This window comes from Blastomyces gilchristii, assembly GCF_000003855.2.
Source record: "Blastomyces gilchristii SLH14081 genomic scaffold supercont1.5, whole genome shotgun sequence".
NCBI classification, from domain to species: domain Eukaryota; kingdom Fungi; phylum Ascomycota; class Eurotiomycetes; order Onygenales; family Ajellomycetaceae; genus Blastomyces; species Blastomyces gilchristii.
In genome coordinates this window covers 1627726-1653564 of record NW_003101678.1, presented here as the reverse complement: position 1 = coordinate 1653564, position 25839 = coordinate 1627726, and the positions used below count along the sequence as shown (strand labels likewise).

General features: G+C 34.6%; 3 protein-coding genes, 2 non-coding genes and 1 pseudogene across 6 annotated transcripts; 2 read left to right on the top strand and 4 right to left on the bottom strand.

The window, feature by feature from the left end:
* Positions 1-100: 100 nt before the first annotated feature.
* On the bottom strand, positions 101-174 carry BDBG_16807. Its single transcript has one exon. It is a non-coding gene; the product is annotated as a tRNA-Asn (tRNA).
* A 197-nt stretch (positions 175-371) lies between these two features.
* Positions 372-5688, top strand: BDBG_03377 (DNA polymerase phi subunit). The gene is made up of 6 exons (XM_031721226.1): positions 372-850; positions 925-1528; positions 1582-2402; positions 2470-2781; positions 2851-5594; positions 5655-5688. The coding sequence occupies exons 1-5, from the start codon at positions 473-475 to the stop codon at positions 3748-3750; spliced, it is 3015 nt and encodes a 1004-aa protein (XP_031577702.1). The 5' UTR covers positions 372-472; the 3' UTR covers positions 3751-5594; positions 5655-5688.
* BDBG_03376 (AP endonuclease 1) lies at positions 811-6612 on the bottom strand. Its single transcript, XM_002626166.2, has 7 exons — positions 5974-6612; positions 5842-5878; positions 5640-5759; positions 5437-5571; positions 2012-5356; positions 914-1881; positions 811-827 (listed from the first exon to the last, which is right to left on the bottom strand). Exons 1-5 carry the CDS (start codon positions 6464-6466, stop codon positions 4417-4419), a joined length of 1725 nt encoding a protein of 574 aa, XP_002626212.1. The 5' UTR covers positions 6467-6612; the 3' UTR covers positions 811-827; positions 914-1881; positions 2012-4416.
* Positions 4210-4282, bottom strand: BDBG_16806. The gene has a single exon. It is a non-coding gene; the product is annotated as a tRNA-Asn (tRNA).
* A 754-nt stretch (positions 6613-7366) lies between the features above and the next one.
* Positions 7367-8042, top strand: BDBG_03375 (uncharacterized protein; the record flags this gene model as incomplete). Its single annotated transcript, XM_031721225.1, has 3 exons — positions 7367-7632; positions 7780-7907; positions 7960-8042. The coding sequence occupies exons 1-3, from the start codon at positions 7415-7417 to the stop codon at positions 8040-8042; spliced, it is 429 nt and encodes a 142-aa protein (XP_031577701.1). The 5' UTR covers positions 7367-7414.
* Positions 8043-24621: 16579 nt separating this feature from the next.
* On the bottom strand, positions 24622-24702 carry BDBG_16805 (annotated as a pseudogene). Its single transcript has one exon. The product of its transcript is annotated as a tRNA-OTHER (tRNA).
* Positions 24703-25839: the final 1137 nt, after the last annotated feature.

Here is a 25839-nt window from a genome sequence, read left to right as displayed (position 1 = left end):
TGAGGTGAGTTTTCGCTGGCTGTGTGCCCGGAATAGTTACTCATTTAGGGGAAGGAAACACACACAAGGGAGGGGGAAAAAAAAAGAAGAAGAAAATAAACGTCCCTGGGAAGGCTCGAACTTCCAACCTCTCGATTAACAGTCGAACGCGCTAACCAATTGCGCCACAGAGACTTGCCGCTGGGGAAGCGACGCTGGCGATTAGCCTCTTTATTTGTCACGCCATGATTTTTATGCTAACCCCTTGTGAAAGCATTATCTGATGGCGCTAGTCCGAATATGTCCAAGCATCAAAATATTTTTTTGGTTGAAATTTCGTCAAAATAACTAATTTAGATATACACCTGAAATTCTTCATAGCCCTTAAGACACATAGCCCTTAAGACATATATCAATTAAGGAGGAAAGAGACCGCCATTCATAGAGAGTAATTTTGCATTCTTATCCTCATATTTACCAGGGATAGAAAAGCATGGCTTCCTTTCCACCACCGTCCAGAAAAAGACGTCGCGAACCCGTTAACGTGGACGTTAAGCTGGTAGAAATCTACGAAGACCTAGCCAACGAGAATGACGAGATTAGATTAAAAGCTGCTCAGCGGCTTGTGTCTCGATTTACTCCCGATCAGAAACCTACAGATGAGCAAATCGAAAAGACACTGCAACGCTTATTTCGTGGACTCTGCAGCGGCCGAAAGGCCGCTAGAATCGGGTTCTCAATTGCTTTGACGGAAACACTTTCTCAACTTTTCTCGTCTCGTAGAGATCTGCCATCTTCGAGTTTGGATATATCAAGAGCGATTGAGATTTGGGAAGCGCAGTCAAATCCTGGAGGTTCCGCATCAGGCCAGGTAAGATTAGCTAGCTCTTTTATTGATTTCCCCAAGTATATGAAATCATTCGTTCTTGCTAACCTTGATGATAGGAGGAGAGAGATCACCATTTTGGACGACTTTTTGGAGCGGAAGCTCTTATTAAATCTTCAGTGCTCTTTCAGTCCCAGGTGCCGTTCGAAAAATGGATTAAGATCCTCAATACCTTATTTGACCTAGCCAAGAAGAAACCATGGCTTCGTGAAGAGTGCGGATGGATAGTCTTCTGTTCTTTACGAGAAATTCAGACTCACAAATTTGATGTTAAATATGCTGAGGCGGCATTGGATTCGCTCTGTCAGAATGGCCTTGCTAAAACCCCGGAAGGTGTCGCCATATGGATTGCGGCAAAAGATCTTTTTGCAACAATGAAATTCCCTGAGGATGTATGGCAGCATGGTAGTCCACTACACGTACGGGAAAAGACTTCCCTTGCGAAAATAATGAAAGAAACGTCCGAATCACAATCTGAACATGGGAGGGAGAATGGTAAAGCACAGAATTCGGGAGTCTGGAATCCAAAATTGCATTTTGCGTGGGACATTGTCTTGCAAAAGCTCTCTACACAACCACCCGGACAGAACGGATCGTCAAAGACCAAGGATTCAAAAGCCACTCAGGCTAGTTTCACTGATATTTGGACTGAGGTTGTTGATAGTAAGTTTTAACCTTTAAACATGCACTTTGGAATTTGCACTAATGTCGAGTAGAAGGATTATTTGCGGCTGCGTCCTCCGAGGAACGTAAATACTGGGGTTTCCTTCTTTTTATAAAGAGCATGAACGAGGCTCCTCCACATCTCGCTGAGACAGTCTTCACCAAAAACCTCATGCGGTGTTTCATGAATCAGCTAGCTGTTGAAGATCGGTATCTTCACCGGATAGCTGCCAAAGCACTGAAATCCGTCCAGGCGCGTGTAGCGAGAGAGCCGGAGTTTATTGTGGCCGCTATTAACGGACTAATGGGCCCGACTGGTGCGGTAAATTTTGACCACATTACGAAGACCAAGACTGTTGAAAAGATGATTTCTGCGGTCAGTGCGGATACTTTGAAGGAGATTATCCCGTTGTTTGAAAGTATGATTGCGAGACCTGGCATGGAAGATGTAAAAGCTGCCGCGTCGACTCGCCAACAACTCACAGCATATTTACTCTCGGTTGTGAGGACACAAGCGGCTGCCATTAACGCCACTGATTCGGACGAGCTACAGTCGTCAATCGAGAGTGTTTTGTTCCTCTTGGCTCGCTTTGCTTATTTTATATCTAACGAAAACGCCAAAAGCAAACAAACGCCAGCAGAACCTCCTGTCATGGAAGCCACCCAGGAATTGTTTCGTAATAGACTGATGTCATGTCTGAATATCGTCATCAGTGGCCGGAAAAGCCCAGCTGCCATCCCTTATGCCGTGGTTCGCAAGATCCATGAAATGGATGTGGATGGGGACTGGGGCAAATTTGTCATTGAAATGGGTGAAGACATTAAGGGATCTGTTGCGGCGGCTTTCAAGACGTTAAAGAAGCTTACTTCTAAGGTAGAAAACAGTACATCAACCCTCCTCGTTTGATATATTCTGGCTAACTTTACCGACCCCAAAAAAGGAAAAACGCGCCGAGAAAAAGGAAGGATCTAGTATCCAGGCTTTCAAACTCCTGTACTCGATGACGATATTGCAAGTGTATAATGGGGATGCCGACGCTGTTTCGATGCTTGACGAGCTAAAATTCTGTTACTCTAAATTTCTCGGTCACAAGGCAGAGCGTGACGAGGCAAACGAGGCGTCAGATGCGCTCGTGGAAATCCTCCTCAGCTTCTCGTCGAAACAATCGCAACTATTCCGTCGGATGAGTGAACAAGTGTTTGGCGCTTTTGCGGATCAGGTTACTGCGACTGGTCTTCAATCTTTGATTGATGTATGCTTGTCCCCATTCTATTTGCTTTTTGATATACTTGACATATGCTGACTCTCTTTTCCCAAAAAGGTGCTTGAAGCTAAGGACACGCTCGCTGGCCAAGAGGAAATGTTTGAGAGTCAAGAAGTTGGCAGTGATATAGAAATGGTTGATGTTGATGCTGAAAACTCCGATGATGATGATGATGATGATGACGAAGACGAGGATGATGTTGAAGTAATCAGCCAGGCCTCCGAGGACGACAGCGAGGACGAATCAGAAGAGTCGGAAGAGGAAGACGATGATGAACTGCAGGCCTTCGAAGCGAAGCTTGCTTCAGCATTAGGTACCCACCGAGCCGACAAGGACATTGATGCCACCTCTGACTCTGAGGATGCCTCCATGGATGACGACGAAATGGAAGCCCTCGACGACCAAATCGCAAAAGTCTTCCGCGCCCGTAAACAAGTCTACAGCAAAAAGAAAGAGCAAAAAGACGCAAAGGAGACCATGCTGAATTTCAAAAACCGCGTGCTCGACCTGCTCGAAATTTATGTGAAGAAGTGCCATTCCAACATCCTCGCCCTGGACCTTCTTATGCCGCTATTACAACTCAGCCGCAAGTCAAGGACCAAACAGATCGCTGCTCGCGCCAGCAATGTGCTCAGAGAATATACCAAACAATGCAAGGGAGCGGCTAGCATCCCCTCCATTGAATCTGCGGAGCCGGTCTGGGAGCTATTGAAAGCTGTGCATCAGGAAGCTACGCATAGCGCGCCGGCTGCTCACGCGTCGTCCTGTAGCCAGGCGAGTTTGCTGCTGGTGAAGATTCTTGTGGCACATGATAAGGAGAGTTTGTCCGGTATTGTCGATATTTATGCCGAGACGCGCAAGAAGCAGCTTACCAGCAAGAAGTGTCATGTCCAGCCGTCGTTCTTCTCGGATTGGAATAACTGGTGTGTTTCTGCGAGCAAGCAGATGAAGGAGTAGGAGCCGGTCGGTTGGATCCATAATGAATGCCGGAGGAGGGAAGGCACATATATATCTTAGCCTCTCCGTATCCATTCTGTTTTCCCGGTGGCTACTCGCCTTGCATTGTTTCATCTACCGCCTTTCTTGCTTCCGTTTCTAATATCGAGTAGATTTCCTGTTTCCTGTCATATTGAACTTTGTACCCCCCGAAAACTCAATTCCACTCGAAATACATTTGTCCCAATCCTGCCCCATAATTTTATACCGAACACCCTTCCAAAGACAAGACTTGACTTGAATATACCCGGCAATATCTCAAGCGTTGGTTGAACTTCACCTTAACCTGCGCCTTCAATTAAATATTTCCCCTAGTTACCTCTGAATAGATTCTATTATTCTCCACAATGGAAGAAAGCAGCCAGAACATGACATCAAAAAATAAAAAAGGGGGTGGGTGAGAGTCAAAACCATCCAACCGCCCCCCGGGAAGGCTAGAACTTCCAACTCTCGATTAACAGTCGAACGCGCTAACCAATTGCGCCCCAGAAGCATAGGTAGAGAGAGACATTTGTTGAGAATGGATAACCAAGGACAACGATCCAAATATATATCGTAAAAATGAAAGGTATCTTGACATCAAAAATTGGAGCACGCCTCTCCGCGATTTTACGAATAAATATTCACTTAGTCGGAGTCATCAGTGCTCTCCTCTTCGGCCTTCTTCCTTTTACCCACACTAGTAGGACTAGCTTTCACTTTCGCTTTCCCCTTCCCCTTCGCCTTTCCATTGACAGCAAACATATCTCGTAGATCCTTCTGTTTTCCCTCCTTATCCCGCTTCTTGTCACACATCGCTTGATGTTTCTCTCTTTCCTCTTTCCCCTGCGAGGCCAATTCCGCCTCCAGTCTGAGAAATTCCTCGCTCTCAGTGTCCATTCCAATAAGCGACTCGAGAAGTTTTATCTCCTTCGCCCATATGGATTTATCCTCAATCATAACCGGCTTACCAGGTTTTGCTTTCTTAGCTGGCCCCTTCTTGGTACGGCTATTTTTCTTCTTGGTAGTCGTTTCGGTTGAATGATCGTCCTTACACACTCCGTATTCGTCGTCCGGTTGTCCAGTTGCCGTCTCTGCGTCCGATTTCGCAGGTCGGTCAATGGGAGTTTCTAATATCATCGGGATGCCTTCTAGTCTCTTGTCATTCATCAAGTTATGAAATGCCCTCAGACCCAGAAATCCTGTTCCTATATTCGCGTGTAAATCTCGTCGGCTACCCAGTGGCGTTTTGGAGTCATTCAAATGGAAAGCTCGTAGGTATTGCAGGCCTATTTCTTTATCGAATTCTTCCATGAAATTATTCCAGCTACTAGGGCTACGGAGGTCGTACCCGGCCGCAAAACTGTGGCATGTGTCCACGCATATCCCAATGCGAGAGCGGTAGGTATCTGGAATGAGGGCAAGAAGTGCTTTGAAATGCGATAGTGAGCCTCCTATTGTGGTTCCATGGCCGCACATTGTTTCGAGAACTGGAACAACTGTTGTCGTAGCTTTGAGAGCAGAGATGAGAGCTTGTGCCAATCGAGATAATGAAGACTCAAGGGTAGTCTGGTTGGTTGCTCCCGGGCTGTTTGTAATGAATCAATTATTACCTATTCCATGGAATGCTTTGCATGTATGGGGACTAGATCCTGGACTGAAACGTACTGGAAATTATAAAGCTTGATACCAAGTTCTTCACAACGTTTCAGATCATCAAGAAAGGAATCGTATGCCTGCTTCGCTTTTGTCGGGTCTTCTTGCGCCAGATTCACCAAATACGAGCCATGAGGAAGAACATATCTGGATCTGAATTAGCTTACATAGTAGGTGCCTTCCCTTGGAAGGGTTGAGGTCAAATGGTGGCTTACTTCGAAGCATCATAGGAATAATCTGAGCAAAGTTGCCGAAATTGGTCTCGATGCTCGTTTTGTAATGGCGGGTTCTCCCATTTTCTCTGTGATTTTAGAAACAGGGCAAAGGCATTTCCCCTACCTCAGGTTAGAAAAAAAGACCTGATTTCAGCTATAAAACCGGGGAATGGATACGGGATTTTCGGCACAAAATACTAACCCGATGTGAACGCTGTTTGTGACTGCATTATGGACTCCTACAGCAAGTATTAGCTTTGATTGACATATATTGCTATAGAGTAGCGATATAGATGTGGTGGGGAATATATATCTGTATGAACGCAATACACACCTTTCGCAGCGCTAATATGCGCTCCGACAAACATCCGCAGATTCGCAGTTCGAGGCGCCAGGGGCTTCATTTCTATAGTGACCTCCTTTACTTTTGTCCTTTTCGTCCGCTCTTCCTTCCGGGTTTTTACTTCGACTTCCTGTTCCTCTTCACTAGAGTACTGTTGGGACTTTGATACTGTCGCCTTTCTTTTCGTACCTCGTTTTGAGATTTCAACTGTCTCTTGCTTTACCATAACCTCTTTCGTATGTTCTATTTCCACAGTTCCCACAACGGCGTAGTCGTCGTCAGCTCCGTTATATGGCTCTACCCCGAGGGCGCCGTTGATTTTATTATCGATTTTATTACTCGATGGTGTAGGTTCAGAACGTTTCGATGTAAGCTTTGGGGAACTGACAGGACGGTTAATTGATTCTTGCGTCTTTGGGGATTGCTTCGTCGGAGTGGTGTTCGGAGCAAGGCGAGAGCTGCGGCGGGTGGCGCGAGTCGCCATTACTACGTTTTTGAGGCGGACTAGGGTGGGGGAGATTTCTTGACACTATTACAGAGTCATATGAAGGAGCGTCTCCGGTCCCGTAGTTGGAACAATTTGTGGGAGTCCAGGACTGAAATCTCAGGAGGTTTTATGTTAGAATGGGCAGAACGAAGATTTGATAACGCGACCTCGGAGCTACCAAGCTACCGAGCTAGGGTTAGGGACGTGCCAACGCTAGCCACAATAGGCAAGTTTGATCCCTGGGCACTCGGACCGAGCAAATTGTTTCTTCTGTCGGATTCCCTCTACGGGCCGACCGCTTCCGCCTAAGCGAGGTGTTCGCCTACTACATTATATCACCTCCATCATCTTCCAGACTAGCAGAGTTGAATACCTCCATTAATTCTGTGAAAGAAATCACGCATTGGATGTCTCCTACAACGGGTTGAACAGTAAAATTGCATATAAGAATGATGTGCGTTAAAATATTTCAAATGTACTCAATTGCATCGTGTTATATCCAACTGGTAGCAAATATAGCATAGTGAAAAAGAAAAGCCAACTTATTGTCACTTGGCAATTCCGATATCAAGATATATCCAGCCGTAGACACCGTATTCATGACAAGGATCGTGTACGGGTGGTCAACATCCATAAATCAGACAAAGTAGGGATCAAAAGGACCCGGTATATCCCATCCTTACGACTCGAATAAACACTGTTTAAACCAGCCAACAGCCGCATTCTTAGCTCGTCATCGCTTCACGTTCCCCTCGATGCCTATCATCACCGCGAACGAAGCAAGCACTGGCATGCTCCACGCCTGGGAAATGCCGATAATCTAAGGGCTTGCCAAGCCCAGTTTCTGGATCGTCTCAAACGTACTGTGCATACGTTTTGAGTTCGGGTGGATACAGGTGATCAGTTTCGGGAGCCAGAATCTGCACGGGAACCACCACCTCGTCGATGCCCTGTTTGGTCAGAAACGTTGGATGCCCTATCGAGATACAGTCGACAAGGGGTGGTTGGTATTCCTTCGCCCCCAGTCTGAAAAAGGCCCACCCCCTAGCAGAAGCCTATGGCGCCAACCTTCTCATATGTGTGACGCAGGGCCCTGGCGCACTCGAAGATTTCGGGTTCACGTATATCGCGACCGTTTTGTTTCATGAGGTTCGGGAGGTTGAGTAAGTCAAACCTGCCAGCAGTGATGTTCTCGAATGACAATATAACCCCCCCGAAGAAGTCGGGTAGGTATACTATACAGTTACATTGGCCTCGCGCGCATAGTAGTCGACTAATATGCGCAAGTTTGGGAAGGTCCAGCCAAACAGATCGCGAATGAGCATCACGGCGACGTCGGGGTTGTCACCGTTGATGTACAGAGTACTCCGTAGGTGTGCGTTATTGCCAAGCTTTCCAACCCGGCTAGATGGGATGCTGCCATTTTTAGCAGATGGAGGTATGTTGGCACACACAAAAATATTAGTATTGCTGGAACTTCACTCTTCTAGAAGGCAAAGTTGAAGTGTTTATTCGAAAGTGGACGGCGACAGTGACCCTGTGTACTGCCATATGGACTTCTGGAACATTTTGATGTGAAGCTCCGGAGCTTATCTCAGCATGCTCAGCCTCTCTTCTCGATATTTTCGGATTAGCGCGACCAACTAAACTCCTTTAGACTTCTGCCAAGTCCTGCTAACTTCTGGATCAATAAGAGACTTCATATGTGCTTGCAACCTAATATCTCATAGAGAGTCTGAGAAGAAACAGTTTCATTATATATGAAAAATCAACTTCACTTATATAAAATATTTAATTGACTTCAGAATTATATATCTATTCTAAATATCTGTCTAATCATTATCAAACTGATATTTTTTAAATTCTCAGTCATTCTACTATTATCTCTGCTATTTTACAACTCATTATCTCTTCTTATTATATTAATTATTGATAAAAGACAGTGTGTCTTTTAAATCTTAAGACACTCAATGTCAGACATACTTCAGTCAATATTCTTTATCACTTAAAGATAAATTCTCTCTATAATTACTAGACTGATTGTGTGACCGTGTCTGAGATTAGAACTAGATTTTTTAATAGTCTTATTATCAATTTAACTGATCTCATTACATGGTTTTAACATTAGATAGTAGTCTCATACTGTCTCAGTGAGACTTACTGTCTACTCTTGTCACATTTTTCAAATGAGATCATGATTTTCACTTCTTAATTTAAATTATTTTTATTGCTTTAAATGACTTTAAATCTCATTTGAGCATTATCAAAAAGCATTACTTTTTAAAAAATTAAAAATAGTCTAAAAAAAACCTTAAAATGTCTAAAAATAGTAACTTTATGCTAAGAATGAGACTAAATGAGATTAAATAAGATCACTTTCTCATTTTTTTCAAGTCATGATTTCATTTTAAGATCTGATATATAGTCACTTTACATGTTTTTTTAATGACTAGTCCCAGCGGAATTCATGTCAAGAAATGTATGAGACCAGATTAAATGAGATTAAATGTGAAATTCATGATCTCAGCAGCCAGTCTAACAATTACTACAGTCTCTTAACAATGTAGATAATGAATATAATATATTAGACAGTGACTTAACAGAGTTTAAATCTATTAATACTTCTTTAGAATTTGAGATTACTGATACTGATACTGATATCTTACAAGCTTGTTTATAATTGAACTGCTGTGACTTACAGTATCTGTCTATAATATCTTATAACTGACAGAAAAGATGATTGAAATTATCTTGTATTATCAGAATATTACAGTAAAATAGTTGAGAAATAAAGATCTTTATAGAGACTTAAATTCAGAGTTCTGATATCTTAACTCATTAATGATACAGTACTTCTACAAAGTAGTGAAATATACTATATTCAGCACTTTTCAAAGCAGAAATATTTAATGATAATCAATATTATACTGTCTTACTTAAATAGAAGCTGAAATATCTTATTAATACTTTCTTCTTTATAAAATTCAATCATGATTCTGATCTGAATATTATTGACTTTCAGACTGCTTTTGAGATTATTCAGACTAATATATCAATCTGATTTAATCTACTTACTTCTGTTTTAAAAAATAAATGTGTTAATTAAAAGAGCTATGAATGAGACTCAGATGAAATAACAGCTATCAAATAACTATTTATTATTATAAGTATTATATATTACTCTTATTTCTTGAAAAACTCAAACTTCTTCAGCTCTATTCTCTCTGTATATTTTTATAACTCAGAAGTAAAATAATGAGTAATAGAAATCATTTCTGACTTTGAACTCTGTCATAGCTATGTAATAAGAAATAGATTAATAATGAAAATTACTAAATAAGAGAAAATATAACTTAATATTCTTAACTTATTAATATTTCTATCTAATATCTCAAACTTTTAGTAATTTCTGATAATATCTGTTATTTTCTGATATATTCTTTAAACTTCTATCAACTTCTGAGTTAATTACTTAACTAATTCTTACTATTAAATTAAACTTCAGCAGCTTGTCAAAGATTCTTGAGCTATTATAGTCTATGATAATATGAACTTCAAGAAGACTGTATAAAATAAGATAATTAAGTATAATAATTTCATAACTGCTGTGACTACTGCTGCTGTGATTATTTCTTCTGATATTTTAGAAACTAATCTAACTCAGATTATGTATAATTTCATAAAACTGCTAACACTGTAAGAAATTATTGATGTATCTGATATAATAGACAATGATAATGAGCTTTGAAAGTAAATAATATCATGTCTTATTTCAGATACTGTTTGAAAGATTTATAATATTAAAGTTAAAAGTGTTTTCAGTACTATAAATGATTTATTATTTTAAATGTCTGTTATTAATACACTTTCTGTGCATAGAATGCATTTTCAGCAGTTGAGTGCTATTTTTAAAAATAAGAACACTATTGTAGAAACTATAAGAGTTCATAAAAAGATATTTAATAATTTTCTTAATTTATTAAGAGATTATACAGCATTTTCAACTTATCTCTTTTCAGTGTATGAAGATACTTTAACTATAAAACTCATTTAATTACTCAAGATAGAGCAGTCAAAATCTACAGATATCTTTAAATAATGTAACTAACTTTATTCTATTTCTGAATGATTTTATATTTAAATAAATCTACTCTTTATCATTGTCTGTACTCATTTTAAAGCTGAAGTCTCTGAGAAGGCTTATCACTGTATTCAGTTCAATCTCACTTATTGAAACTGAAATTCTATAACTGCTGTCAATCTGAAATATTATCTTCTTAAGTCAGTGATTTCTCAGAGCTTTATATCTTAAAGTCTTGCTCTATTTTATACTATTATACAATATTGAGATTATTCAGTTAGTAATTTTAAGTGCTTAGAAGATATTAATTCTATTATATAATAGCTTAGTTCTTCACAGTATCTTCAGCTTATTAAAGATGTATATATTAAAGCATTTACTCTTAATATCTGAAATGAAATTGACTCTTAAATCTCTGAGCTTACTCAAGATATTGAATTCTGTATTATATATTATCTTCTCTAAGAATATGAATTATTCATTTGAATATACTATGCTGTTAAGTATGATAATATTGAACTTCTTAAGTACTTTATTTCATCTCTGATTATCTTCTTTCTTAATACTGATTAATATAATTATGTCACTGAGATACTTCATTATTTTTAAATACTTTAATCTGCTAAAATTCCTTCTCTGTATTAAGTAATTATAATTATGAGTCTTGTCAACTGATCTGAAAAACCTGACTTCTTCAAAGTAATTAATCTAGATATGAAATATCTCAATGATAGCTATAAGCTGAAGATGAAATGCTATAAAAATTTAATAAAGAATATCTATCTTATATTTAATTAAGTCTGTCTGTCAAATACATGAGTTCATCAGCTATGATGAATTTTAGAGTCTATCTTTGAGTGTTCACTTACTGAGAAATATACAAGTACTGTTACTAAGCTTGAGATATTCTCTACTACTAGAAGTTTATTAAAGAATGATTATATCTCATCTCAAGATTTACTTTTACTATTAAAGAAATGTATATTTAACTTCTTAAATATACTTTTGATTGAAGTGAAAGATCTGAAGAAGAAAATTGATGTAAGAAGTTCACACCGAATAGATCAGTATTATATTGATAGGTCTTATTTAATAAAGATAAAAATGTTAAAGAAGGAAAGAAAGAGAAAGTGTGAGAATCAGTGATTGAGACGAATATTTATATGTGTATGTGATGATGTACGTGGTGAAGCTTCAGGGTGGAAGAATATACACGCGTTTGTAGTGGCTGAGAATCAGTGATCAGAAATGACTGAGAATCAGAGTGTATATTACATGCATTTGTAGCAGCTGAGAATCAGTGATCAGAAATGAAAGAATCTATGAAGTGTAATGAAATAGTCTATATAATTGATTAGACACAGCTCATCACATTAACTTCTCTCTTTCAGAAGCAGTTCTCATCAGTCAAGAGCTGCTGTTTCAGATAACACAGAAGTCAGAGTTCAGATCAGTTAATCATAGTTAACTCATTTTATAAGATATTATCAGCTGCAGTTACAGAGTCTCTCATTGAGAATATTCTTAATCTCTTACTTAAGCTCATTATCTTCTTCTATGATATCTGGTGACTATCAGTCAGAAGTCAGCTGAGAAGAGAATGAATCAGTGATAGTATAGCAGAGTAAGCTTGTATGAAATATATCATGAATTTCTGATGATGTGTCAAGACAGTAGTTGTAACTATCTAGAACTTCTATCACTTTATATCTGACATGGCAGTAATCTAGTGTATGAGATGAATATATGATTTATATATTCTTAAGATTCAATCATATCAGGTCTTCTATCTTATATTATTCAGTGAGATCTTGATAAACATTGATTTAATTCTCTTGATCTTGTTTTGCAGTTGTTATGAAGATCTCTACTCAATTACAGATATCTCAGAGCTTCATTACTATATTATCAGCAATCTGAATCAGACTGCAGAGATTCAGTGTGAACTGTGTAGTCTCTAGAAGATTCAACACTTTCATATGATAACTGTGTATAAGAAAGAACAGACTTACATGTATTGAAACAGTATTTTATTCATTAATAGTGATCTCTGCATATAGAAGCAGGTCATGTCAATTATCTTATAGATAGTTATAGAACTTGTAAAGATAATTCTTTACAGTCTGAATTATCTGTTCTGATGCACTATCAGTCTCAGAATGATAGACAGTTGACAGACAGCATGTAATCTTGAGAACTTAACAGATTCTTGTTCAGAGAGTACTCATGAATTGACAGCTCTGATTTAATACTATTGATCTCAGTAATTTATACATCTGATAGAATGAACTCTGTAAGAAGACTTCAGTGACTTGTTCAGTGTTCATCTTATTATAAGATTTCAATATTATATTCTTACTTAGTTAATCAATGATGATCAGAATGTTTCTACAATTCTTACTCTCAGATAGATTAATAGTGAAGTTAATTACTACATCTTATCAGATTCTATCAGAGATATTAAGTGATTTCAGTAGATCTTTTCTACAGTTCTTTTATGAGATAATAGAAGAATAGTAATTGTAGTTTTGAATGAAATGTCTAATACTGTTTAATATCTAAGATCAGTAGAATTCTCAGAAGATCATTCTATACAGTTATTCACAGCCTGAATAATCAGTTATACATTAATCATGTATCTCTTGCATTATTCAAGTGTATAAGAATTCAGAGTGAGAGATTCAGCATCATTCATAGAATCATAGAGTGTTATTATTATTAATTGAATATTCTAAGATATTGATTCTTATATGTATTATTAGTATTATTCTTCAATTATAGATGTATGCAGTCAGAGACTATGACATCTACCTGAGAACTTTTAGTTCTCAGAGTTTTTCCTATATCTGTAAAGTTAACTATTATACATTCATCAATTTCAGATATGCAAAATCAGAAAATTCCAGCTCAGAATACAAAAACTGTTTACAAATTGCAGTGTTTTAACATCCTCTGATACTTTGAAATCATTTGACAATTTCATGACAAAGGAAAAGAGAACACAGTCTTAAAGATAGACACATTAAATAGATAGATGAAAAGGAATTGAAAGAAAAAGATAAAGTAAAGAGAGACTGTAATAAAACAAATTATTAAAAGATAGTATATAGCTGTTTTAACAGACTATATCTGATTGATTTCCTCCTCTTCATATTCAGATATTTCTGAATTTAGTCATTTTCTTGTAGCTGCTTGAGTTTCTGATAGAAAGTCTATTAAGTATTTAATTCCTGTCTCAGTTGAGAATAAGAATCTCATATTTAATTGATTTAAATCATACTTCTCTTTCAATCTGGCTCTGAGACTATTGTATAATGCACAGTGCATTATAATATACTCAGAATTCTCATTTGTATTGCAGAATGAGCATTCTATTGAGTCAAATCTATCATCAAATCTTTGTATATAAGATTTGAAATAGCCATGTCCTAGTTTCAGCTGTATTATAGATGAGAATATTTTCTTTTTACATTTAATTAAACAAGATTTTCACTTGGGTTTTGTTTTAAATCTTGAATAATGTATACTCTTCTTTTGTTTCTGTCAGCTTTCATTCTACTTATCTAAACAAGATTCTTTTATTTTTCTCTTTATAAAAGACCAGGACATAATTTTTTGAATAGATCTGCTTAATTCTGCACTCTTTTTTACAGCTGAATCAGTCAATTCATTGTCATGAATATTCATATGAGCAGGAACTCAGTGTAAATGAATTATCAGCTTTGATGTTCTTCTCTTTTGAATTTTCAAAACAGAGTTTAAAATCAGTTCAAGATTCATTTGACTATTATGAATCTGACTATTTCTAAGTCTTTTTAAAGCAGCTTGACTATCAGAGAATATTCATGTCTCTTTTAAACTATTTCCTCTTTTATAAGATTTTATTTCAATGAGTTTGAAAGCTTTCACTATTGTAAATAGTTCAGCATCAAAGACTTCAGATTCACAGTCTAAATTTCAGAAATCTGAGATAAAATTGATATTATCTTCAGTATAAGCAATGTCTGCATCTAATCTATTCAAATTCTCATTTTTTGAGTCATCTGAATAAATCAGAATAGAGTCTTTTATATTGATTGTAGAAATTCTCTTCAAATGCTGTTCATATTCTTTCTTCTTAGATAGTTCACTTATTTCTAAGTCTATAAGAGATTCAAGCTTTTCTCTTCAGAGAGATATCTTCTCATGATCAACTTTTTCAATATTTAAAGAAGAAAATTGATTTTTAATCAGAGAGCATAGTCTGTACAGTTGAGAAGACATTTTCTTTAAAGAATTATTTTCATTTCAATCAAGAAATCTATTTCAATCCAGTTCATTTCCAGAGTTAATTGATAGAAATGAAGAAGAGACTCTTTCTCTGATTATATGATTTGAGCTCATCTTTATAACTCTCAGAGCATAGTTCATACAGGCCTTTTCAAATCTAATAGCAGAAGAAGAAATTGAAGCTTCAATTTTCATTACTTTAATAGAAGATGATTTAAATGCTCTCAGAATTCTTCTCAAAGCTCTGTTTTACAGACTTTGAAAGAGTTCAGTGAAATTCTCTTGATTATTTCATCAAACTTAAACTTCATAATCAGCTACTGAGATAATACAGGCTATATATAACTATCTCATAGTCTGGAAGAATAGATCTCTCTCTATATTTGATAGTCTGATTATGTTATTCAATAGTCTTTCTGCCTTGACAGTTCTTTGTTGAATGTGATATTTAAAATTCAACTTGAAGTTTAATCATACTTCTAATTATTTGATATTAACACTGGATTTAATCTCTCTATTTAAAAGAGTTAGAGATAGTTCTTTCTTATTGAATCTAGAAAAGAAATGAATTAACTCAGTTTTATTCATATTAAATTGAATTTAATTGATATCTGCTCTAATAAAGATTTTCTTTGCAGCTTCTTTAATCACTTTCAAATTCTCTGTGATAGTTTTTAAGCTGTAGACTAGATCAATATCATTCATATAACTCAGAGATCACACTATTCTCATATTTCTATTTTTGAATAGATATACAGTGTATATTATAAATAAAATGAGTGAGATTGAAGATTCTTACAGTACTTCTATTTTTATCTCAGTCTTGTCTTATTTCATTTCATCAAAGAAAAGTTGTATAATTCTGTTAGATATAAAACAGTGAATTCATTTTATTAGAAAAAGTGACAGTTTTAACATCTTCAAAGTCTGAATTAACTTTGACTTTGAAATATAATCAAATGCTTCTTTTATATCAATAAAAACTACAGTTAAGATCAGATCTTCATACTTTGCTATCTGAATATTATGAATAACTGAGAGAACAGTGTTAATTACAGAACACTGTTTTCTATCTCTCATTTGTTCACTGAATAACAGAGAATTACTGATAGAGCTTATAAAAGATAGTTGAGTAGCTATTATCTTTTCTAAAATCTTTTCTAGACAGTTCAATAGAGATATTACTCTATATGACTTGAGAATTGAAGTTTTTCTATTAGATTTTATAAGAATTACTTCAGTGACTTCTCTTCAGCATTCAGAATGATATTTATTTTTTAAGAGATTGAAAAAGAGCTTAAAATATTCATTCTTTAAGTAGGAGTATGTATTTTGAATAATCAAGTGATTAATTGAATCAGGCCCTGCAGCAGTTTTAACTGAACTTGAGAAGATAGCTGACTCTAATTCATCTTAAGTAAGATCAGGCCATTCTCAGTCATTTTCATCAATATAGTTAAGAAGTGATATATTCTCTTTCTCTGAATCTGAATCTGATGAGTTTTGAAAGAGAGTTCTTATAAAAGCTTGACATTTTTTCTCAAAAGAGTTTGCTGTATATAATTCATTCTGAAACTCATATTCTAAGGTTGAAAGTTTTGCTACACTTCTTGTTTTAGTATAGTTAAAAGCTTTAAAAACTTTCTTTTCTTATGCTTCTTCAAGAAACTTATTCCAGCAGTCTGTTTTAGCTCTTTTAATATCTGAAAAATATTCATTTCTGACAGCTTTGAACTCTTTATCAGAAATTATATCATTCTTTCAATCTTTTCTAGCAGTAGTCAATTGTTTTCTTTTAGATGTGATTGTAAGAGGCCTACGCCGAATAGATCAGTATAATATTGATAGGTCTTATATAACAAAGATAAAAATGTTAAAGGAGGAAAGAAAGAGAAAGTGCGAGAATTAGTGATTGAGATAGATATTTATACATGTATGTGGTGGCGTACATGGTGGAGCTTCGAGGCGGAAGAATATGCGCGCGTCTGTAGCGGCTGAGGATCAGTGATCAGGAATGGCTGAGAATTGAAGTGTATACTACGCGCGTTCATAGTGACCATGAATCAGCAATTGAGAATGAAAGAATCTATGAAGTGTAATGAAATAGTCTATATAATTGATCAGGCACAGCCTGTCACATTAGTCCCCTCTTTTCAGAAGCAGTTCTCATTAGTCAAGAATCACTGTTTCAGATAATACAGAACTTGAAGTTCAGATCAGTTGATTATAGCTGACTCATTTCATAAGATATTATCAGCTACAGCTGCAGAATCTCTTATTAAGAATATCTTCAATCTCTCACTCAAGCTCATTATCTTCTTCTATGATGTCTGGCAGTTGTCAGTCAGAAGTCAGCTGAGAAGAGAATGAATCAGTGATAGTACAGTGAAGCAAGCTTGTATGAAATATATTATAAATCTCTGATGATGTATCAAGATAATAGTTATGACTATCTAGAACTTCTATCACTTTATACCTGACATGACAGTAGTCTAGTATATGAGATGAATGTGTGATTTGTATGTTCTTGAGATTCAATTATACAAGATCTTCTATCTTATACTACTCTGTGAGATCTTATCAGATATTGATTTAATCTTCTTAATCTTGTTTCATAATTGTCATGAAGACTTCTACTTAGTTATAAGTATCTCAGAGCTTCATTACTATATTATCAGCAATCTGAATTGAACTGCAGAGATTCAGTGTGAACTGTGTAATCTCTAGAAGATTTAACACTTTCATATAGTATCTGTATGTAAGAAAGAATGAGCTTATATCTGTTAAAATAGCATCTCAACTGTTAATAGTGATCTCTGTATGTAGAAGAAGATTATATCAATCATCTTATAAGTGATTACAGAACTTATGAAAATAATTCTTTACAGTCTGAATTGTCTGTTCTGATGCATCATTGATCTCAGAGTGATAGATAGTTAACAGATAATATATAATCTTGAGAACTTAACAGATTCTTGTTCAGAGAGTACTCATGAATTAATGATCTTAATCTAATACTATTAATCTCAGCAACTTATATATCTGATAGAATGAACTCTGTAAGAAGACTTCAGTGACTTGTTCAGTATTCATCTTATTATAAGATTCTAATATTACACTCTTACTTAGTCAGTCAATGATAATCAGAATGTTTCTACAACTCTTGCTCTCAGATAGATTAATAGTGAAGTTAATTACTACATCTTATCAGATTATATCAGAAATATTAAGTGATTTCAGTAGATCTTTTCTACAGTTCTTTCATAAGATAATAGAAGAACAGTGATTGCAGTTTCAGACAAAGCATCTGATACTGTTTAATATCTCAGATCAGTAGAATTCTCAGAAGACTATTTTATACAGTTATTCACAGTCTGAATAACTGATTATATATAAATTATACATCTCTTGCATTATCTGAGTGTGTAAGAATTCAGAGTGAGAGACTCAGCATTATTTATAGAATCATAGAATGTTATTATCATTGATTAAATATTCTGAGATATTAGTTCTTATATATAGTTCTGAGAAGAATCAGAGTACTTCTTAATATACTACTTTAATGAGAGTCTGAAGAAGTTCATCAGTCTGAACTGCTGTATATCACAGTTCATTCAGTGTAGAGAAAATGAAGATATCAATGTCAGTTCTAATCAGAGAAGTATATATGATATTATAAGCTGTTTTATCTTGATTAACTAGTATCTTCAGATTTAAAAGCTGATGCTCTCAGTTCATTCAGTGAGTATCTGTTATATTGAATAATATATCTTACTCTTGTCATGAGAGAGCATCTGTTATTGAGTTCTGACTGCCAGAATGATAGTGTATTGTAAAATGAAAGTAGCTTAGAAACTCAGATTATTACATCTATTATTCAGTAAGTTTATAGATAGTTATGAAGTATTTGAGATTCTTATAATCTGTGACTATCTCAAATTCAGAGACACTTCAGAGTTCAGAGTCTCATTCTTCTAAATAGTGTATAATTATAAGAAGTTTCTTATCATAGATCTTATAATTGCATTCAGTGAGACTCAGTTTCTTAGATATGAAGACATATAATTATAGAACATCTTTATTATTATATTATAATATCACTTCTTCTGTTATATAGTCAGAGAAATCAGCTTCAATAACTATCTTATAATCAGAATTAAATATTATTAGTAGAGAGATATTAATAAACATCTTCTTTATCTGTATAAATGCAGCTTCAGTGTCTGCTGATCATTGAAATACTGAGTCTTTCTTAGTAAGATCTGTAAGTGATCTTATGATATCTGAGAAGTTTCATATAAATTGCTGATAGAAGTTAGTAAATTCAATGAAGCTTTATATATCTTTCACAGTATATGAAGCTTCTCATTCAAGAATGATAGAGACTTTCTCAGAATTCATTTGAATTCTCTTACTAGCTTCTATAATAAAACTCAGATACTTAATACTCTTGACTTTAAAATCACACTTATCAATATCTATTAGTAGTTCTGCTTCTCATAGCTTTTGTAATATCTTTCACATATATTCTTGATATTCTTTTCTGAATTCATCAGTGAAGATGAGAATGTTATTCAGATAAGCAGATACAAACTTATTAAGAAAATCTCAGAGTATTCAGTTGATATACTTCTGAAATATATTGAAGATGTTAGCTAGTTCAAAGAGTGTGACTATTTATTCAAAGAGATTATAACATGTTCAGAATACTATAAGCTATTTATCTTCTTCAGTAATATGAATTTTATGAAATGTGATGATGATATCCAGTTTTATAAATCATTGAGCTTGTCTGATCTGTGCTAGAGTTTCATTGATAAGAGATAAAGAATATTAATCTTTCTTTGTCAATCTGTTCAGATCTCAGTAGTTCACACAGAATTAAAGTTCTTTATCTAGTTTCTTTGCAAAGAGAATGAGAGCTGCAGTGAAAGAGTTACTAATATGTATGAATTCTTTATTCAATAGATTATTGAGTGTCTTTTAAAGAAGAAGAAGTTCATCTTAGAACATATTATAAAGAGGGTCTCATGACAGTTCAGAGTTCTTATCATTCTTTTTCTCTAACTTAATACTGTGATTCACTTCAGAATCTTGTAAGAGAGATATATTCATAATATTATCTTGTTAAAAGATATCTAGATATTCATGATATTATTGAGAGAGTTTTATATAAGAATCTGTTATTATAATACAGAATAACTTTTCTAGAGTCTTTTTAATATCAGTCAGACTGATGAAATAGATTGATACATAGTTCTGCTATCAGTGAACTTATCAGTGACTCTGTTAATAATTTTGATGATGACTTCTTTTTCAGAGTATTTCATATGTGTTGACAGAGATCTGTGTCAGATTCATGATCTTGTGAATGTCATCTTCATGAACTCTATTATTGTTAAGAAATATTAAGCTTCTATTTCAAGTATTTAATAAGATGCCTTGTTCAGATAGTCAGGCAAGTTCTAATATAAGATTATAATCAAGATTATCAACTTCATATACATAGATATCTTCACACTGATGTTCTCTCACATCTATGATCAGCTTCATCATGTAATGAGTACAAATGTCCTTTGAATCATCAAATCCTGTGAGAAGTCAGGGTTTTAATAGAAGAATATGCTGAAGATTATAACATCTTACAACTGAAGATTTTATCATTGCATAGTAACATAGACTGCTGTCTATCATAGCTTTCATATTATACATGTTATCAATCACAGTAGATACAAGAATCACATTCATTGTTATCTTCTCTTCAAATTATTGTTATTCAATCTCTTCAAGCTTCTGTTTACAAATTTGAACAGAAGTTAATCTTTTCTCTGTTTCACTGAGATATTCTTGTAGTTATCTTCTGAATCTTTCTTCACTATAATGTGATTGACATGAACAGGTACTGATCTTTCTCTTGAGTATGAAGACACATAGATTGATCAGCAGTTGAAAGCAATGTGTTCTGATCAGTTACAGTTGATGTATACTTCACATTGATGTCAATCAGTGACTTCTTTAAGAGTGATTTCAGGGACTTGAAAGCCTGTCTGAATAGCGGAGACTCTTGCTTGTGTGTAGACATTTAAGTCTATTCAATCTATGACATCTGCATCATTGTTATTCCTTGATGCAGGTGTATAAGTTACTGAGGTGTAATATCTTCTATCACTGTTCTGTATATTCTTGAGCTTGATAAGACAGTTATTCATTGTTCAGAGCTGTGTGCAGAAGTCTTCATAAGTCTGATCTTCATCTATGCTTACAAGAGTCTGTAAGAGTTCAAAAGTTAATGTCTTTTTAAGCATGCTAGTCTTCATTTGATTCTTTCAAGATTGATTATCTACTTCTAGAATCTTGATGTTGAAGTCAGAAATGAATGTTGTAAGAGAAGTATTTCTCTGTTAAGTACTCTGTAATCAATCTAATGCTTTCTGTTATATAACAGTGTCTCAGAACAGAATATCAAGATATTTAATAATATTATCAGATATTTATAACACTGATTCACATGCTTTTATTCATGAATGAAACTTCTGTTTCACATAATTCTTCAATTGTTTATTAATATATCAATCTTGATTAATTAATGAACTGATAAAATCTTCATCTATACTTAGTTTCATAAGCATTTTCATTCTTCATGATGAGTAGAGAGTGAGATCAGAAGTATTGAAATATACAGAAGTATCTAAGCATTCTTTCAGTGCTTTTGTATCTGATTCTGTAGATATTGAAATCATATGAATTAATTATTGAATCTCTTTGTATTGAAGTTGTTGAGTTGTATGTATATTAGCTATTTATTGTTGTTGTAATTTCAATATTGCTTAAAGTCACTGTGATATCATATCTATACTCGTGTTCAAGAATTTCATATTATCATTAGATATGATTATATTGATTATTGAATGTATAATATCTGTGAAATCTGAAGAAGTGTAATTATATTCTCATAAATCTGAGTGTCAGAACTCTCAGGTCTTTCACTGATATTCTCTTATAAGATCTTATTCTCTTTGTAAGATCTTGTTATGAGGTCAGAGTAACTGATGAGCAAGCTTCTATCTGAGAACTCAGTGTCTGCTTAACTGTTTGACTGTTTCTCTATTTCTTATGCATTGTTATACATTTGAATATCTCTTGATAAATAATCATTTCTGATGAGAAGATAATGAATATTTTTATAGTGTAAGAGGCCTATACTGAATAGATTGGTATAATATTGATAGATCTTATATAACAAAGATAAAAACATTAAAGAAGGAAAGAAAGAGAAAGTGTGAGAATTAGCAATTGAGATGAATATTTATATGTGTATGTGGTGGTGTACATGGTGGAGCTTCGAGGTGGAAGAATATGCACGCGTCTGTAGCGGCTGAGGATCGGTGATCAGGAATGGCTGAGAATCGGAGCATACACTACGCGCGTTCGTAGCGGCCGCGGATCGGCGATCGGGAATGGAAGAATCTATGGAGTGTAATGGAATAGTCTATATGATTGATCGGGCGCAGCCCGCCACAGTGATATTCTCATTTCATCAAGGTTTTGAATACTCAGAAGACTTTCTCTTTGAAATATTGTCTTTAACACTTGCTAGAATAATAGATGTAATGAGCTTCACTCTATTCTCAAGCATTTCATTTGAGATATCTTGATCAGGATTTCAATATAGCTTACTCTGTCTTTCAGATTTTAACAGTTTTATGCTTTCTTCAACTGTCTTTCAGTCAGCCTTTTCAAAGTTAAACTGATTAGAGAGAAGAGAGTTTTCACTCATTTATTCCTCACTCAGTTCAATATCAAATTGAATAATCTCATGATTTGATTCTGATGTCTTATTTGAATCAATAAATCAGTTTACAAGTCTTTTTTTCATTAGATTTTATGATATGAAGATTAGATCTATAATAGATTTCTGTTTCATATCTTTTCTAAAGAATGTTTGTTGATCAGACTTGTTAACTAAATCTATTGAATATTTAAAGATTTATTCAATCAGATTATCAGCTCTTACTGCTCTTTTATATTCTGAATTCTATCAGAGATAATGTGCATTGAAATCTCCTACAATTATAAAGTTTCTTGATAAAGTTATGTTCAGAAACTCTCTATTAATTATTCAGATGTTATTATTTTTCTTTAATAACTTTTTATTATAAATATTTATAAGCTGTATAGTATCAAACTCATTCTCTTTATCTATAATATCACTCATCAGAATATCAGAGTCAGACATAATATTAAATCTTAGATTAAATTGATATCTTGATCTCTTTCTTTCATAGATTACTACTCTTGACTTTATCTCAGACTTTTAAGATATAAAGTAGTAGTAGCTTGAATGAGAAATAACATATTTTTACTCAGCATCAAAATTCAGCTTCTGAAGAAGTATAAAATTAACTTTTTATTCAAATATAATTTGAAGATAAGAATAAATACAACTTGAGTTTCTATTCATATTATTTTGAATAAATATGATTTTTGAAGAGTTTTTAAACTTTTTTTATTATTTTTATTGTATATTTATACTAAAAGAGAGTAGAGTAGAATCTAATCACTATCATTAGATAGTAGATTATAACTATTCTGAAAAGTAGAAATCTCAACTGCTTATATTATATCTAGTTTATTATCAGAGTCATTTCTCAATTCTCTAATCTTAACAGAAGTTTGAGAATTCAAATTCTATTTACATTTAGCTGAAGAATTGAAGTTTGAAGATTTAAATAATTGAGAGTTTCTTCTTTTTAAGTTTACAGTTATGAGTTTACTAGCTTGACTATTCTCTTCAGTTCTAAATTTGCTTTGAGCTTCATCTTTTCTTCAGTTCTTTTGAGTTCTTGAAGTAAACATACATTCTTTTGAGCTAGATGCATGTTTTTCTTTATAATTAGAGTATTTAAGCAGAGTATATTAACATATTTCATCTCTTTTTAAGCATGTTTCACATTTATACTCACTAGTTTTATGATCTCTGACATAGAATGCACATTTTGAGTCCCTGAAACAGGAGATTGCAAAGTGTTCATATCTTTGACAGTTTGAACACTGTGTTTGAGCTTTGAGATTCATTTTTGAGTCTTTGTATTCATGAACTCTCATTTTCAAACCTGCTACTCTTACTTCAGAGACTACGGGTGCTAGTCACCCGCAGGATGCATCTTAAGCTAATTATATTTAACCCTCTATAATTAACCGACCACCGTGTCCATCCTCTCGGGCCAGCCACTAATTTCCAGGGGTGTTAGTTAGTGGCTGTCACCGCCCACTTGGTAATGTACACACCAAGCTTCCGGTTGCTGATCTCGGCCTCATTAGATGCTCATAAGCCTATCAATCAGCTGTCATGGCCTCACTCTGTGTTAGGGACTAATTATAGGCTTAATGACTGCAGTCCTCTCTGTCAGTATTAGGGCTTGACAGTGAGCTTGCAGGCTCTAGCCTATCAGAGTGCCCTGTCTAGAGCCTAGATACACATCTAGGCCTGCTAGTTAAGTGATTTTCAAAATCATTCTCTGTATTTGAAGAGGAGCTAGGCTCTGATGACAGCCCTAGTTAGGGACTCACTTAAGTAGTATATAACTACTACATTAGGCTTGACTCTATATCATTAGAACCTTGACAGGTGCATAGTAGAATAGTGAGACATTGACATCTTATACTGGCCCTGATGAGTGTTCACAGAATCTCACTTAACTAGTGACTTAGCTTGCAGTAGGAAGTTCTACCCCGTACCAAGCCTTACTAATTAGGCTCAGCCTCTATTACATGAGGGCTTTCATGGGTAAGAAGTGGCAGGTGCCAGCAGTGGGATTCGAACCCACGCACCTCTAATGTGTGCGGCCTTGGTTACCAGTCTTATCAACTGGGCCACGCTGGCGATTCTTATATGTAGTTCTGGAGAAAATCAGAGTGCTTCTTGATATACTGCTTTAATAAGAGTCTAAAGAAGTTTATCAGTCTAAGCTGCTGTATATCACAGTTCATTCAGTGTAGAAGAAGTGAAGATATTAATATCAGTTCTAATCAGAGAAGTATGTATAGTACTGTGAGCTGTTTCATCTTGATTAACTAGTATCTTCAGATTTAAGAGTCAGTACTCTCAGTTTATTCAGTGAGTATCTGTTACATCAGATAACATATCTTACTCTTATTATAAGAGAGTATCTATTATTGAGTTCTGACTGTCAGAACAGTAGTGTATTATAAAATGAAAGCAGCTTAGAAACTCAGATTATCATATCTGTTATTTAATAAGTTTATAAGTAGTTATGAAGTATTTGAGATTCTTATGATCTGTGACTATCTCAAATTTGAAGATACTTCAGAGTTCAGAGTCTTATTCTTCTAAACAGTGTATAATTGTGAGAAGTTTCTTATCATAGATCTCATAATTGCATTCAGTGAGACTCAGTTTCTTAAACATGAAGATATATAATTGTAGAACATCTTTATTATTATATTATAGTATCACTTCTTCTGTTATATAGTCAGAGAAATCAGCCTTAACAACTATCTTATGATTAGAATTAAATATTATCAGTAGAGAGATATTAATAAACATCTTCTTCATCTGTATAAATGCAGCTTCAGTATCTGCTGATCATTGAAATACTGAGTCTTTCTTAGTGAGATCTGTAAGTGATCTTATAATATCTGAGAAGTTTTATATAAATTGCTGATAGAAGTTAGTAAATTCAATAAAGCTTTATATATTTTTCACAGTATATGAAGCTTCTCATTTAAGAATAATAGAGACTTTCTCAGAATTCATTTGAATTCTCTTACTAGCTTCTATAATAAAACTCAGATACTTGATACTCTTGACTTTAAAATCACACTTATTAATATCTATTAGTAGTTCTGCTTCTTATAGCTGTTATAATATCTTTCACACATATTCTTGATATTCTTTTCTGAATTCATCAGTGAAGATGAGAATGTTATCAAGATATATAGATGTGAATTCATCAAGAAAATCTTGAAGTGCTCAGTTAATATACTTCTGAAATGTACT